General features: G+C 39.0%; 1 protein-coding gene across 5 annotated transcripts in view; it reads right to left on the bottom strand.

The window, feature by feature from the left end:
• The window catches only part of rptor (regulatory associated protein of MTOR, complex 1), a 337,285-nt gene that overhangs the window by 98,785 nt on the left and 224,101 nt on the right, over positions 1-14,399 (bottom strand). For all 5 annotated transcript variants that reach the window (XM_041216771.1, XM_041216772.1, XM_041216769.1 and 2 more), the window contains one exon: positions 13,162-13,320. In XM_041216771.1, coding sequence (XP_041072705.1) covers positions 13,162-13,320 — 159 coding nt within the window. The remainder of the gene's footprint in view (positions 1-13,161; positions 13,321-14,399) is intronic.

The raw sequence follows: 14,399 nt of genomic DNA, 5'->3' as shown, positions 1-14,399 counted from the left end.
TACCAAAAATTAATGCCATTCAGCACTATTTACAGGAAAGGTAATTTGGTGCATCATATTTCTGAGAGATTTTCACTGCCTCTGGGACATGTTAAGCAAAATTGTAGCATTTGTGCAGCAAATCACACAATGTGTTGTGTGTAATAACTGCAGGGATGAAGCCCATGCAATTAAAGGGGCAGTAGCAGCATAGATACAAAATTGGCTAAGAAATAGTAAGCAGAGAGTCTGGGTGAATGGTTGCTTGTCAAAATGGAAATAAATACACAGTGTTATCCCTGAGGGGTGTGCATTCAGGCCACAGCTCTTTTGGATATATATCAATGGCCTGAACTTTGGGACAGGGGTCACAATTCCAAAGTTTGCAGTAGTGAACAGCGGGGAGGGTAGAAGCAGGCTTCAGGAGAGATAGGTTGGGGAAATGTGCAGACAAATGGCAGATGGAATTTAATGCAGAGAAGTGTGAAGTGATGCATTTTGGGAGAGAGTAAGAAAAGGGGATATAAACTAATGGCACAATTTTAATGGGACTGAATGTACTTTGAAGGTGGCAGGTCAGGGTTGACTAAGTTGTTCAAAAAGCATATGGGATCCTTGGTTTTATAAATATGAATCAAGGAAGTAATGCTAAACCTTTATATATCACTTGTTCGGCCTTAGCTAGAATACTGTTGTCCAATCTTGTGCATCACAATTTAGGAAGGATGTCAAGGCTTTGCATGGGGTGCAGAGGAGATTTCCCAGAATGCCAGTGATGAGGGACTTCAGCTCTATGGAGAGACTGGGTAAACTGGGATCGTTCTCCTAACAGCAGAGGAGGTTAAGGGGAGATTTAATAGAGGTATTCAAAATAATGAAGTTTTGGTAGAGGGAATGGGAGAAACGTTTCCACCAACAGGTTGATTGGTAACCAGAGGACAGGGTGTAAGATAATTGGCAAAAGCACCAAAGAGGAGATATTTTTAATTTAAAAACAGAGCATGTTATGATCTGGAATACACAGCCAGATCAGATTCAATAATGGCTTTAAAAAGGGAATTGGGTATATATTTAATAAATTAAAAACATGCAAGGGAAAGAAGAACTAATTCAAAGGGCCGCTACAAACACGATGGGTCAAATGGCTGCCTTCTATATTGTGATTTTACAATTCTATGTTATGCTAAACCAAAACATTGGCCTCTTTCATTAAAAACTCAATGTAATATAACCAAAAGTGGGGGCAAGGACAGTTTCTTTAAAATACTTCAAACATTTTTTTGGGTATTGCTGAAATAAAGGCATTTTTGTCAAAGTTTTTTGTATTGCACTCATCAGGGCAATTCACAAGAATAACGAACATAAAGGGAACAACAATTTATACTATATGAGAAGAAAGTGCTGATTGGTTGGCAAGTAAACTCTGATTGATAGAAGTGTTGCCATATAGAAAGCACCAGTTGATGCCTTCCTCCATGGCAATGCCTCTACCAGAGTCCACTTGCCAACCAATCAGCATTCTCTTCTCATATAGTATAAATTGTTATTCCATTTACATTTGTCATTCTTGCAAATTGTCCTGATGAGCCTAAGACAAAAAGCTTAGGCAAAAAAAAAATCTTTTTTTCAGCAATACTCAAGTTCTGTACTACTGAACAACTATGAAAGTATTTTTATAGTTCAGATATTTTCTTTACAAAATACAAAATGCTTACGTACAAATAATACAAGAGAAAGGCAGCATGTTATGGAGATAGCAAGGTGGGAGTTTCCATGGTCTAAAGATCAGGTTAAATCATGGATCAAGCTTGTTCTATGTCCATTTCCAGGAAGATCAAACATACCCAAGTCCAAGAGACAATTTAATCAACAATCTCAGAGTTCAGCTAGGAGATGGCCATATGTAATGAAATCACTTTAAACAACAACTCTGTGGATACATGATCTTGTTGAATGGTACCATTGTCAGAATTTTCTGTGCATGGGGAAATCAGAGATTTTGCAATTATTTAAAAAAAAACATTCTAGAGTATGCAATCAAATTTAAGTCTGTGGACGTGAGAATGTCAGGCTTCTAGGAAGACAGCCAAGTTAGCGTCTGTCGTAACTATATGACAAAACATAAATAATTACATTTTCTTCACAAAAGGTAAGTTTGCACATGTTGAATAAAGAAAAACTTCCAAGTTCTGGTTCGTTACAATTTATAATTGTAGGGACAAAATAAAAGTGTCTGCAACTTAAGCACATCTTCCCAATTAACTAAGGTGTGATACTTTATAGACTTGTCACTGTAATCCATCTTTAATAAGCAACTGCAAAGCCTTGGCCTGCTGCTGAAGAGTGCTTACCAATGTTATGCCAACAAAAGCTTCTGAAGACAGTATGTAAGCTGCTGACATCAAAGTGACAGTGTGTAATAGTAAATATTTGATCAGAGTGGTGAGCACAAGGCAACCCTTTGGATGTGCCTCCATCATTATAAGGTATATGAGGTAATATAACATTTACAGATAGGAGAATAGACTTCAAAAAAAGCTAGATAAGAAAGAGGGAGGGGCAAAAACCACAACAGAACATGTTCAATCTAACCTGGAATAATTTGAAGAGACAAAGTGATCAGCATGAAATGAATCATAATAGTGTGGCTAACACTCTCAATGGGTGGACAAACTCATTCATTCCTTCACGATTAAGTTATCTGTGTAATCTAACTTAAATCACTTTACTCCAAAAGAACTGCAAAATTTCCATACCAGATTCCTGAGGGAAAAATATTTCAAAAGGTTTACAAGAACAGTTTGAACTAAGCGCACTAACGGGGCATGTGATCAGGGTACAAAATATCTATTCTTTTACGGATTTTAACTATTTGAAAATTATCTGTCCCGGGTCATCTTGTTCATAGATTCTTCAGACTCTCCTTTTAGCTCACACCTCTCAAAACCAAGATCAGTTTGTTCACTCTTAATTGCACAGCCTCGAAATCCTGGCTCTAGTTACGGTTACCAGAATTAAACGCAGTACATCAAATTTAAGTGTTTAAAACTTAATAGCGCACTCAGCCTAAAATAGAATCATGCTTCATATGTGAGACTTGACAAACTAATCATAATACTATCTTATCTGATCCTGAAAAGGCATCAAAACATATTCACTTTTGGAAGTGGTCAGATAACCATTAGGAATGGAATTCACGGATTATTTTTTCCCTCAGCCCAGAAACAGAGGGCCAATTGCTCTTTTGGATGAGGTTTGCTGATGCTGCATATGCTAAGGTTGATTTAATAGCTCAGAACAACAGACAACAATTGACCTTTGTCAATAGTGCTATATTGCATTAGGTTCCTAAGAGTGGGTTGAATTGGCTGAACATCGATTTAATGCTTCCAAAGCAGAAGCATCGCATCTGAATATTATTGCAAATCAATTGTGAAGTCACCAAGAGTTCAGAGTTCTAACACTCGAAAACAGACTTGAAATTTCTCCAAGCCTTCAACATGTGCTCCAAATGTCACATTCAACAATAACTTACATTCGTATAGCGCCTTTAACGTAATAAGGGAATAAGATTCGTCCCAGGAGCATTATAAAACAAAGTATAACAACAAGCCACAAAAGGTGATATAAGCAGGTGGCCAAAAGCTTGGTCAAAAAGGTAGATTTTAAAGGAGTGTCTTAAAGGAGGAATGCAAGGTAGAGAGGGGGGAGAAGTGTAGGGAGGGTATTCCAGAGTTTGGGGATTAGTTAATTGAAGGCACAGTTAAAATTGGGGATGTACAATAGGCCAAAATTAGAACGGCACAGATATCTCGGAGACTTGTGGGGTTGGAGTACGTTACGGAGATAGGGAGTGGCGAGGCCATGGAGGGATCTGAAAACAAGGATGAGAATTTTACAATTAAGATGTTGCTTGATCAAGAGGCAATGTGGGTCAGCAAACGCAAAAATGATAGGGGAACTGAACTTGGTGCGAGTTAAGATACGGGCAGCAGGGTTTTGGGTGACCTAAAGTTTACAGAAGGTATAATGTGGGAGATGAGTCAGGAGTGTGTTAAGATAGTCAAGCATCGAGGTAACGAAGGCATGAACGATGGATTGAGCAGCAGGTGAGCTGAGGCCGGGGCGAAATCGGGTGATGTTGAGGAGACTAAAATGGGCGCAAATATGGGATTGGAAGCTCATCTTGGGGTCAAATGTGACACCAAGGTTGTGAACAGGCTGACTTAATCCCAGCGTCTGGACACTTCATCTGGAATGTAAATAGCTCAAAAACAGAGCAATCTTGCATCAATTTAGGTCATATACCTTGCTTTGTTCCACCCTAGGGCTGTTATACCCCTAGCTGCAAAACACCAATGTTGTCGTGCCGGGATTGGTAATGCTGAAAGAAAGCTTGACCTGGTGACCCGACTTTCTATTGGTGGTCACTGCTGAGACATTTGAAGAGCACAATTGACCATACCTGTTTACATGGCTTTAATTTGGATCCTGCAACTTCTGACAAAGTCTAATCTGTAGAACGCACTAGTTTTTGGCATATTGCAAGGTGGCTGAGAAATCAATAGCAGTTAACTATTATCACCGCAATGCCACAGAAATCAATTAGAACAGTGTAATGCTGTTCACAGCAGAATTTCTGAAATATCAACCAGCTGCCAATCAATTATATTTTTTAATTTATATATACGCTATAACATACCAACTTTCTTCAGAGGGAAAAACAATTAGATTCATCATTGCACTGAGTAGGTAGAAAGCAGCTTACTGCCCTGCATATGAATATTTAGCAAAACATCACATTTATGAGGACTGGCTTGTTAAATGTGAAAGATTGTCAAAATGATGATTTATGCAGTTTTTTTAAAAGAGTTCCCATGGAGTAGCAACTGAATATTGAGAACACTTACATAATGTAAAATTGAAGTGTTTCTGTTGAGCATAATGTTTACATAATCTAAACACAAAGGACATTTTTTTTTTAAATGTTATGCCCTTATAAACTTTACATTCTTATGGCAGAGAATGTAGGTTTCCACCGAACCTTTCAGCTCCAACATAACGAATTTGTGTCTATATGGCCCACACCTATTTTTCAATTCTAAGGGCACTGCATATAGTTCAATGCAGCCTGAAGTAAAGAAAAAAGGATAGAAAATGGGATAGAAGGGATAAAATGGGGATAAAACCATGGATAAATGAATAAAGATAAAAATAAGTGGATAAAAAATAAAAATAAATTTAGAAAAAAGGGGGTTAAAAAGGGTGAGGATAGAGGAGAGAGTTTCATGGTCTGAAGTTGTTGAACTCAATGTGAGATCAGGAAGGCTATAAATTGCCTATTCGGAAGATGAGGTTCTGTTCCTCCAGTTTGCTTTGGGCCTCACTGGGATATTGCAGCAGGCCAAGCAGAGACATGTGGGCATGAGAGCAGGATCCTTTGATATGAGGATGCTTCAAGTGAAGCTGACTGCAGACATTTAATAAGGAAGACAAATGGAATTTTGCATTTATTACTAACGGAATAGAGTATAAAAATAGGGAAGTGTGGTTGCAACTGTACAAGGCATTGGTGAAATCACACCTGGAGTACTGTGCACAGATTTGGTTCCCTTACTTAAGGAAAGATGTAGTTGCACTGGAGGCAGTTCAGAGGAGGTTCACTAGATTGATTCCAGAGATGCGGGGTTTATCTTACGAGGAGAGATTGAGCAATTTAGGCTTATACTCACTAGAGTTTTGAAGGATGAGAGGAGATCTAGTTGAGGTATATAAGATGTTAAAGGGGATAGACAAAGTAGACATGGGGCAGATGTTTCCCTTTGTGGGGCATTCTAGAACGAGAGCCATAGTTTTAGGCTAAGGGGTGGTAGATTTAAATCAGAGATGAGGCGGAATTACTTTTCTCAAAGGGTCGTGAATCTGTGGAATTCACTACCTCAGAGTGCAGTGGATGCCGGGACGCTGAATAAATTTGAGAAGATAAACAGAAATTTAATTTGTAACGGGTTGAAAGGTTCTGGGGAGAGGCTGGGAATATGGAGTTGAGGCCAAAATGAGGTCAGCCATGATTGTACTGAATGGTGGGGCAGGCTGGAGGGGCTGAATTGCATATTCCTGCTCCTAGTTCTTATGTTATGCTTTATTTCCCCTTTAAGGGCCAGATGGGTTGCACTAGTACAGCAATATAGGATTTGAGACCCCTCAACAACCAAGTTGAAGTGTTTCTTCAGAAGGATTTTCAGAGCGAATACCTCTGATGGTACTGCAATTGATTTTTAAGACTTGATAACGTGATTAGGTTCTGCTTGAGGCCAATGGAGGAAGAAGCAATGAAAGCACTCCAAACCACCTGTGGCCAGAGACTTATTCAAAGCCTCACAGCTCATCACAGTTCCAGAGTTTGCATTGGGAAAATCTCCGCTGTCAAATAATTAACATTACAAATGTGTGGGCCTTCACTGACAAAATTTTAACCTGAGAATAGTCAATTCTGGCAACAGTTCAATGGAAGGGGGTAATACAGATTCCTGACAAGAGCTGGAGGAGGTTGCAGGAGTCAGAGAAATCTTTTTTAGCATTTCATTCATTAGAAAGAATCTCATTCTAAATGTTTAGAAGCTATACAATGTGGAAAGACAGCAAAATCAATGTTGCTGGATATCTGTCTCAGGAAAGGCCAAATGGTAACTACAACTTCTGAATCTGGTTACTGCCATTCACTAAAGAATTTGGTATGGACAATAAACTATCTTGAAATCAAAGTATTGATGTCAAGCACCGCAAAAATGGAGTAGTGTGGAAAAAAACGACTAAAAAACCTATCAGTATTTAATAACTTACAAAGACAAAAAGTCACAACAACTGATAGCTAATTAAGACTGGAACCAAATTGAAAGCACCAACAAAAACATTGCCATCGGGAGAAGGCCAGTAACCATAGGACATAGGTATAATGATTGGCAGAAGAGCCAGAGGTGACATGAGAAAAGTTCTTTAGCTTTCAAACAGCAAGTTGTGATGATTTGGAATGCACTACCTGAAAGGTTGTTGGAAGCAGATCCAACAGTAATATTCAAAAGGGAATTGGATGAACACTTGGAAAAAAAACTTGAAAAAGGCAGGACTATGAGGCGTTTAATAAGACAGCTCTACCAAACGAGCCAGCAGAGACACGAGGGCCAAAGTGCCTTCTGTGCTTTATCATTTCATGACTTGGACTAATGTAAACCCATCGTAGAACTGCTGCTGACAAGAGAAAAGATCCTTTTGCACTGTTTGAAGATCAGGGAAATTTTCAGGGTGGTTTCCAAGTGTCCTGATCAGTGCTGGCAGCTCTGGATTAGTCGTAGCACTATTGCCTTTGAGCCAGAATGTCATGGTTCAAGTCCCACACCAAAGTCTCTGGGACAAAATCTGGGCCACACTATTTTACCACTTTGCAAATAAGTTTTTGAATCCTAAATCATTAACATAAATTAGGAACAGTAGTGGGACTGGTTTACTCCACTCAGTGTTTTCTTTTCCACCCACACCACTCCCCTCATGAATACTTGCTCACTTCAGCCAATTTCTTCCCCATTCCCAGGATTTGCCCTGAATCTCCACAGCTTTGAGTTTAATCAATAGCCTTTCCCCAAATGCTTTGTTGAAAGTCTAAGCATATCATGTCTTTGATATTTTCACAGTCCACTCGCACTGTTACTTTCTCAAAGAAGTGGAGGTGGCAAGTCAGGCAGGGTCCTTCTCTTTTGAGTTCATTTTAGCTACTTATTTAATAGATTATTATTGAAGAGATAATCCTCAAGTTTACTCCTCATAATCAATTGCATTCTATCACTAGGATTGGTAGTGGGAATCATGGACCTGTGGTTGCCTGCACCTCTTATGGGTATCATGCGAGCTTGTTTCCAACCTGGTATTGCCCTAATGTCCACTGAATCCTGAATAAGAATAAACTTCAGGACTTTGCAAAGCATTTCACGAACAGTTAAGTGCATTTTAGGCACGGCCACTGTTATAATGTTAGGAAACAAGGTAGACAATTTGATACAGCAAGGAATGAGATAAACGATCAGACAATTTGTTTTTAATTATGCTAGTTGAGGAATACATGTTGAAGAGGACAGTGGGATAACTGCCCAGTGGATCTTTGAATAGTGCCATAGAATCTTTTACATTCACCTGAGGGGGCAGGTGAGGCTTTGCTTTTGCATTTTTTTCCAAAAGACTGCATCTGACAATGCAGCACACTCCCTTAGTGATGCACTGAAATGTCAACATAGATTACATTCTCAGGTCTCTGAGGGGAGATTGAACCCACTACTGTCTGACTCAGGGGTGAGTGTGTTATCACTGAGTCAAGGCTGATAATGTTCATCAGTGCCTCACAGATCACCACCTCAGTTTCTCAATGTTCAAATAAAATATCTGTCCCAGGAGATTTATTTGTTTATAGCCCTTTTGGTCTGTTTTGGGTTTTCAAAGTCATTGCTTTTAATTGGGTTTTATTTACTGGGGACATGTTACTTATGCCTTTTCCCTTGTGAATACTTTGGGATATTAGTCATTCATAATGTTGGCTTTTTTGTGTTCAATCTCACCTTTAGGCCTGTTTGTAACCTCTTTAATTTTCACCTCTTCTGACTTGTCTTACTACTTTGATAAGGGATTTTTACTGCTGTATTTATTTCTGCTTCTATTTCTAAGCTCCTAAGTTTTCTTCTGATCACTCTTTTAAAGGTGCAGGATGTGGAATTCATCTATTAATTTCATGTGGTTCTAGAACCTGGGTCAAGGTCAGTTTGGCCATTTGCCTTCTCCTGACCCCTCCCAATGGGCTGAGGGCTTTGCATCCAAACCACTGAGAAGCAGTCTTTACTTCTCTGAAACTGATTTCTTCTGTGCACATTTTAAAGTTACTTTGTTTGATTAATATTTAGAATAAAAATAATTGGAATAATTGGCCATTATGTAGGCTAATAGGGAGATAAAATATTGGGTCATCCAGAACAATCCTGGATTGTCTCAACAATAGCTTGGCATCACCATCAGCTACTAAACTCAACAGTTTCTGTTTGATTTTAATTCCACGCTATGACTAGGTTGACTATCTGTTTTAATAAAGCTTCCTCATACTCTGCCATTGCCAGTCCTTCTAATTTCCATCACATTTTGCTGAAATCAAAATAGAAATGATAATAAATAGCAATTCCTTATAAGTTTGATTTAAAAAACTTAATCATTGTGTGGTTCACTGTACGCAGTTCTAATAACAGTGAATATATTTAAAAATCCAGAAAGAAACAGTGAGGCAAAATGAAGTAATCCTTTACGGATATTGTATATTCCACTTCTGCGATGGTGGAGAGGAGAGTGAAAATAAACTCCATTAGCTCAAAATGACATTAAGCAGTAGTTTGGAGTCTTTAAGTTAAAAATAATTTCTTGACTTATGCACTCCTTATCTTGTGGCTGTGCTTTTAAAACTATAAGACTCTCTTAGCAAAAAGACATAACATAAAACAACTCGAATTCTGATAGTTTAACACTCTCTTTAGTTTTACACAGAAGGCAAAAGAAGTGACAAACGGAAAGTAAACAAAGATGAATTGTTAAATGATCAAGCCGCAGGCAGTGCACACTAACAAAATAAGGGGCCTCAACTCGTATCTTTCAATGACAGGAGAAATGCAAAGCAGCTTGCTGCCTTTTTTTAAGCCACTGACAATGCGACATTTTGAAGCACAGTGCCAACCAACAGCTTTTTTATCTTGGTCCTATGCAGGTCTTATCCAGCAATTGGGGAGAGTACTATTTATGACTTAAAAACAATTGCAATCACATTGGTTTTAAACAAAAAGTAGACTGGGTTCTGTAAGATTTGTCCCACAATATCAATGCTGTTTCTATGGATGTGGGAATGGGAGCTGGTATCCCAGTATAAACACAATGTAAGATTAACCATTAGGTGTTGGCTTGGCTCACTGGAAGCACTACTTCCATGCCACAGCACTCGAGCACAAAATCCAGCTGAAACATTTAATGCAGTATTGATTGAATGCTGCACTGTCAGAGACGCCATCTTTCAGATGAGATGTTCAACGAAGGCTCTGTTTGTCCTCTCAGGTGGAGGTATAATATCCTATGGCAGCGGAGTGCTCCTCATTTTCCTAGCCAACATCTATCTTTCAAACAATATCCCTACAACAAATTATTTGATTAATATTTACAGATGTCTGTGGGACCTTGCTGTGCACAAATTGGTTGAATGCTTCCTGCAAGAATGACATATTTCATTGACTTAAAGTGCATTGGCATATTCTGAGGTTGCAAATAGCATTATATAAATGCAATTGCTCTTTAAAATAGCATTTATAGTGCCTAGACAGTGCAGTCTAATGTTTTGACAATCCCTTCACAAGAGAAATAATGCAGGATTCTCAATAATGCTCTGTTCTTTTTAGTGTACTTGCACATTCAATAATTTAACAATAATGTAGCAATAATTTACAGTTTAAGTGTAGATAAATTCTATGACAATGCCTCTAACATCAATCAATCGTAGAGCATCAAGGGAGAAACGGCTAGGATCCTAGCCTTTTAGTAAACACAGCTGCATACAAGAAAACCTTTTAGTAAAACTTAAAACAACTTATTCTGAAGAAACATGGACAATTGTATTAATTCATAATACCAGGTTTCTTGTAGTGTTTGGAAGTTATACTCTATTATCCAAACGTACAAAAATCAAGGCCACTTGCTCATGTTGATCGAGTTACACAACACTTTTAAAATCTCAGTATGGTAGAAATGTTGCGTAATACTTTCAGGTACAATGCTATGATTTTGAGTGTATTTCTGCAGTAAGTGTAAGTTGCTGTATTGATTGCGTGTTCTTTGAACTAGGTAGTCAATTTATTTCCTACCTTTTTTAAAACCTAGGGTACAGAAGATAACCAAGATGTTTCTGGATGCAGGCAAGCAGAAGATTGATAATAGGCACCGTCAGCAATGGGAAGTGGGGCTGAGCAATATCACATGGGGAGATCTAAAACTAACCAGCCTCTTCAGCAGTGATTATTTAAATGTGAGTTTTATTTATAAAGTAATACTAGTGCGCTTGCTATCAGTTTAATATGGGCCTCAGCTAACACACTCAAATTTTGTATGTAATCCCACATCCATATTGAGTGAAGCCACGTTCCCATCCAGCCTCAGCAAGCGGATTTAGGCTAATTAAACACTAAATCAGCTTAAAGCTGCTTCTGGATCATGGCCGGGGTTTCACCTTTTCTTAGCGCAAGGCCTGGAAATTAAGGAAGGTTGACGCCTAACTAAAATAGCGCGAACGAGGAATTATCCTTTTTGCAAAGATAAGTTCTTCTTCGCCTTTTTACAAGCAATTTTCTCCTATATCCTTCCTCTCATTGCCTCCTTGCTGGAGTACAGTTTCACAAACGTTCCTAAACCTTGCACAGTCTTCAAAGTAGTAGCCTAGAAAGCAGCTATTCAACTGTAGAGGCTTTAGCCATCCAGGTACCACATTCTGCGTTTCTGACTCCAAATCTCTTCACCTAACTATATTTCTTTCCTCCTTTAAACCCTACCTTTCTGACCAAATGTTTGGGTCACCTGTCCTATTATCTCTTCCCTTGACTCTGGGTCAATTTTTGTCTGATTGCACTGGTGTGAAGCTTTTTGGTATACATTTTTTTATTTATTTAGTGAATGCAAATCCCCAGTGCCAAGCGATAGCCTCATTTGCTGAGTTTAAGGTGATTAGTCTGCCACTTAAGTCTGTAGAGAGGGCGCTCCTCGGTAACTTGCAGCGTTGTTTGTGTCTTTCCACAAGTGCCTGAGGAATTTGTACAGAGGCCCCAGTGGTGGAGTTTGACTACACAGGGGCCCTCGCCTGTCTTGAACCTGTTTACCAAGGGCCACCGTCACTGTGGCAGTTCAAAGCCTGCCATTTGACAGATGGGGTTTGTCACAAGGAACTTGTTAGTGACTTCCTGTGTTTCTCATTCCTTGATCCAAAGAATGCCTGCTAGTAGATCTTGCTCAGGAAAGGGTGCTCCAAATGGGGGGGGCCAAGATGGAAGGCGGGCAGTAGGTCAATTGAACAGGTCATCATGGATTGGTAAGTGAGGTGCAGCACAGGCGGCTTCAATCAGCTTGTGGGTTTTCATCAGTCAGCAGTTGTGTGGTGCAGTGATGTTTGCAAGAACAGGAAGACAGGGAAGGGATGTTGAGTGGAGAGTCCCAATTATGATGCGCATTGTTGCATTCAACTGAGCATCAACAAGGTGTGTGTGAGATGACTTTTGTCAGACAGGTGCACAGTACCCTGCTGCAGAGTATGATAGGGCAAGTGCTGAGGTCCAGAATGTTGTGTAGATCCAACAAGTTTGGTTAGTAGGTTGTTTCTGGTTTTGATCTTTGCTACATTAAAGGCACAAGTTGTTCATGTTACTGCCAAGTTAGAGCCTGTTCTCACAGGTGCTGGCCATTTTTCTCATTTCATCCAGGGTTACAGTTGTCAATTGTAGCAAGCGTTCTGCCACCCTGGCTGTGATCACTTAACTTTGTACAGACTGTCCAGTTACAGTTCAAATACAATATAATTTTTCCCTCAAGCACAGCGGCTTATATTATTGCACTAAGTTTCTGAAGCATCGGGTAGTTGGCAGGCATAACTGTAGACATTGAACACCATAAGTATATGGAAATCAGGTAAAGCAAATTATTTATTATAAGTAGACTACTGAATCATTCAGATATCCTAATATGTACCAATAGCATCTAATGGTGAAGCAGGCTACAGGGTGAAGGGGTGTAACACAACAAGAAGAAAGAAACAAGCAGATAAAAAGTGTGTTTACTACTGTAATAGCTTACTCTGAGAAGAATTAAACGCCAGTCCAGTGAATTAATTCCTGGATAAAATTCACCTCAATCAGACTTGCTCAAGTGGAGTACCAAATTCATTCCTATCTAGAGTCTGCGCAAGGAAGAACTTCAGGGAAGAGGAAAGTATTATTTAAATTTAACGAACCACCCCTTAAGTATAATCCTGGGAAGAAATTTCACACATGATGGAGATTCTGAATGCAAATGGATTCTTAGAGAATGCAGAAAACAGAGTGCCTCCTGTGAGAAATCAATATCCTGAAGTCTTACCTATTAACGAGTTCAAGGAGCTGTAGGAACTGACTCTCCTCATTTTATCTATGGTTTCAAAAGAAAGGATGTACTCATCGTTGTCAGGGCTTCCCAGGGTACTACTGGCACTACTGCTGGTGCTTAGATACCCAGGAGAGAAAGGGTTTGAACCACCAGCTGAAAGAGAATGAAAATCAAGATGAAGAACAACTAAACACCTTTAGTAACATGATACTTAAATACATGATTTTCTAGCTTGACTGCCATGATTCTATCCCCTACTCTGTACAGTGAATGTTATTTTGACATTCACTTTTCAATCACTTTATTTCAAAGAAAAACATGATAATCCTTATATTGACTTGAGAAACTCGAGATTAAAATCTTTGAAAGCTGGAGAACACAATTTGAAATTTCACGATAATAGAAATATAATGGGCCTTTTCTCTCTCCATTTAATTAAACCTTGCTCCCATCATTTGCTTAAGACATAATTTTATTCTTCATTCATATGTACCCCTAGCCCTTCACTGCTAAATGCGGCAACTCACCCTAAGGCACTGTTGTGTGTGTGGCTGGACTCTGCCCAACTGGTTATTTTTCACGAAAGATAGCAAATGCTATTTCATAACTTTCTCTCGTTCCATCAGCAGTTGAGAGATTGGGCAGGTAACCTGCTCGCAAATATCAGTCTATACCCAACTGTTCTAAGATGTATGGAAATAGATTTCCTTTGCAACTTTTCGTTTAGAGATGCAAAAGAGTGACCAGCATAGTTTTCCTCTCGCCCAATAGGAAAATATCTGACCACTGCTTCTGGCATTGCACATTGGAAAAGTAAAAGCATCTCTGTCCAGGGCATATGACTAAAATTTGAAAGTAGGAAGGGCTATACAAATGACTAAATACCCTTTAAATTTGATCATTTTTAATTTCAGAATTGTTAATGGTGGAAATCCAAAACTGCGTCATGCTACAGAGTGATATAGAACTCTAGCCAGCAATTATGTAGCTCGTCAGCTGTCAAACTTATGCAGGCTTATTGGAAGGGAAAAGTAACAAGTTACATTCTTGCATGAACCAAAAAAAAATCTATTCAAATGTGGACCGTTCTTAAGACACTGGCTATCTGTGGCTACAGCACATAAGCAAAATGATATTTACAGGGATGTTGCACTGGTTAAACATACACCTTTCAGGCGGAAAATCTTTTAACTTTAATCATTTGAAGAAATTTAGTTTCAAAATGCATGCCC

Source organism: Carcharodon carcharias, chromosome 22 (genome assembly GCF_017639515.1).
Source record: "Carcharodon carcharias isolate sCarCar2 chromosome 22, sCarCar2.pri, whole genome shotgun sequence".
Classification (NCBI taxonomy): domain Eukaryota; kingdom Metazoa; phylum Chordata; class Chondrichthyes; order Lamniformes; family Lamnidae; genus Carcharodon; species Carcharodon carcharias.
The sequence above is the reverse complement of the archived record's forward strand: the minus strand, read 5'-3'. Positions and strand labels throughout refer to the sequence as shown.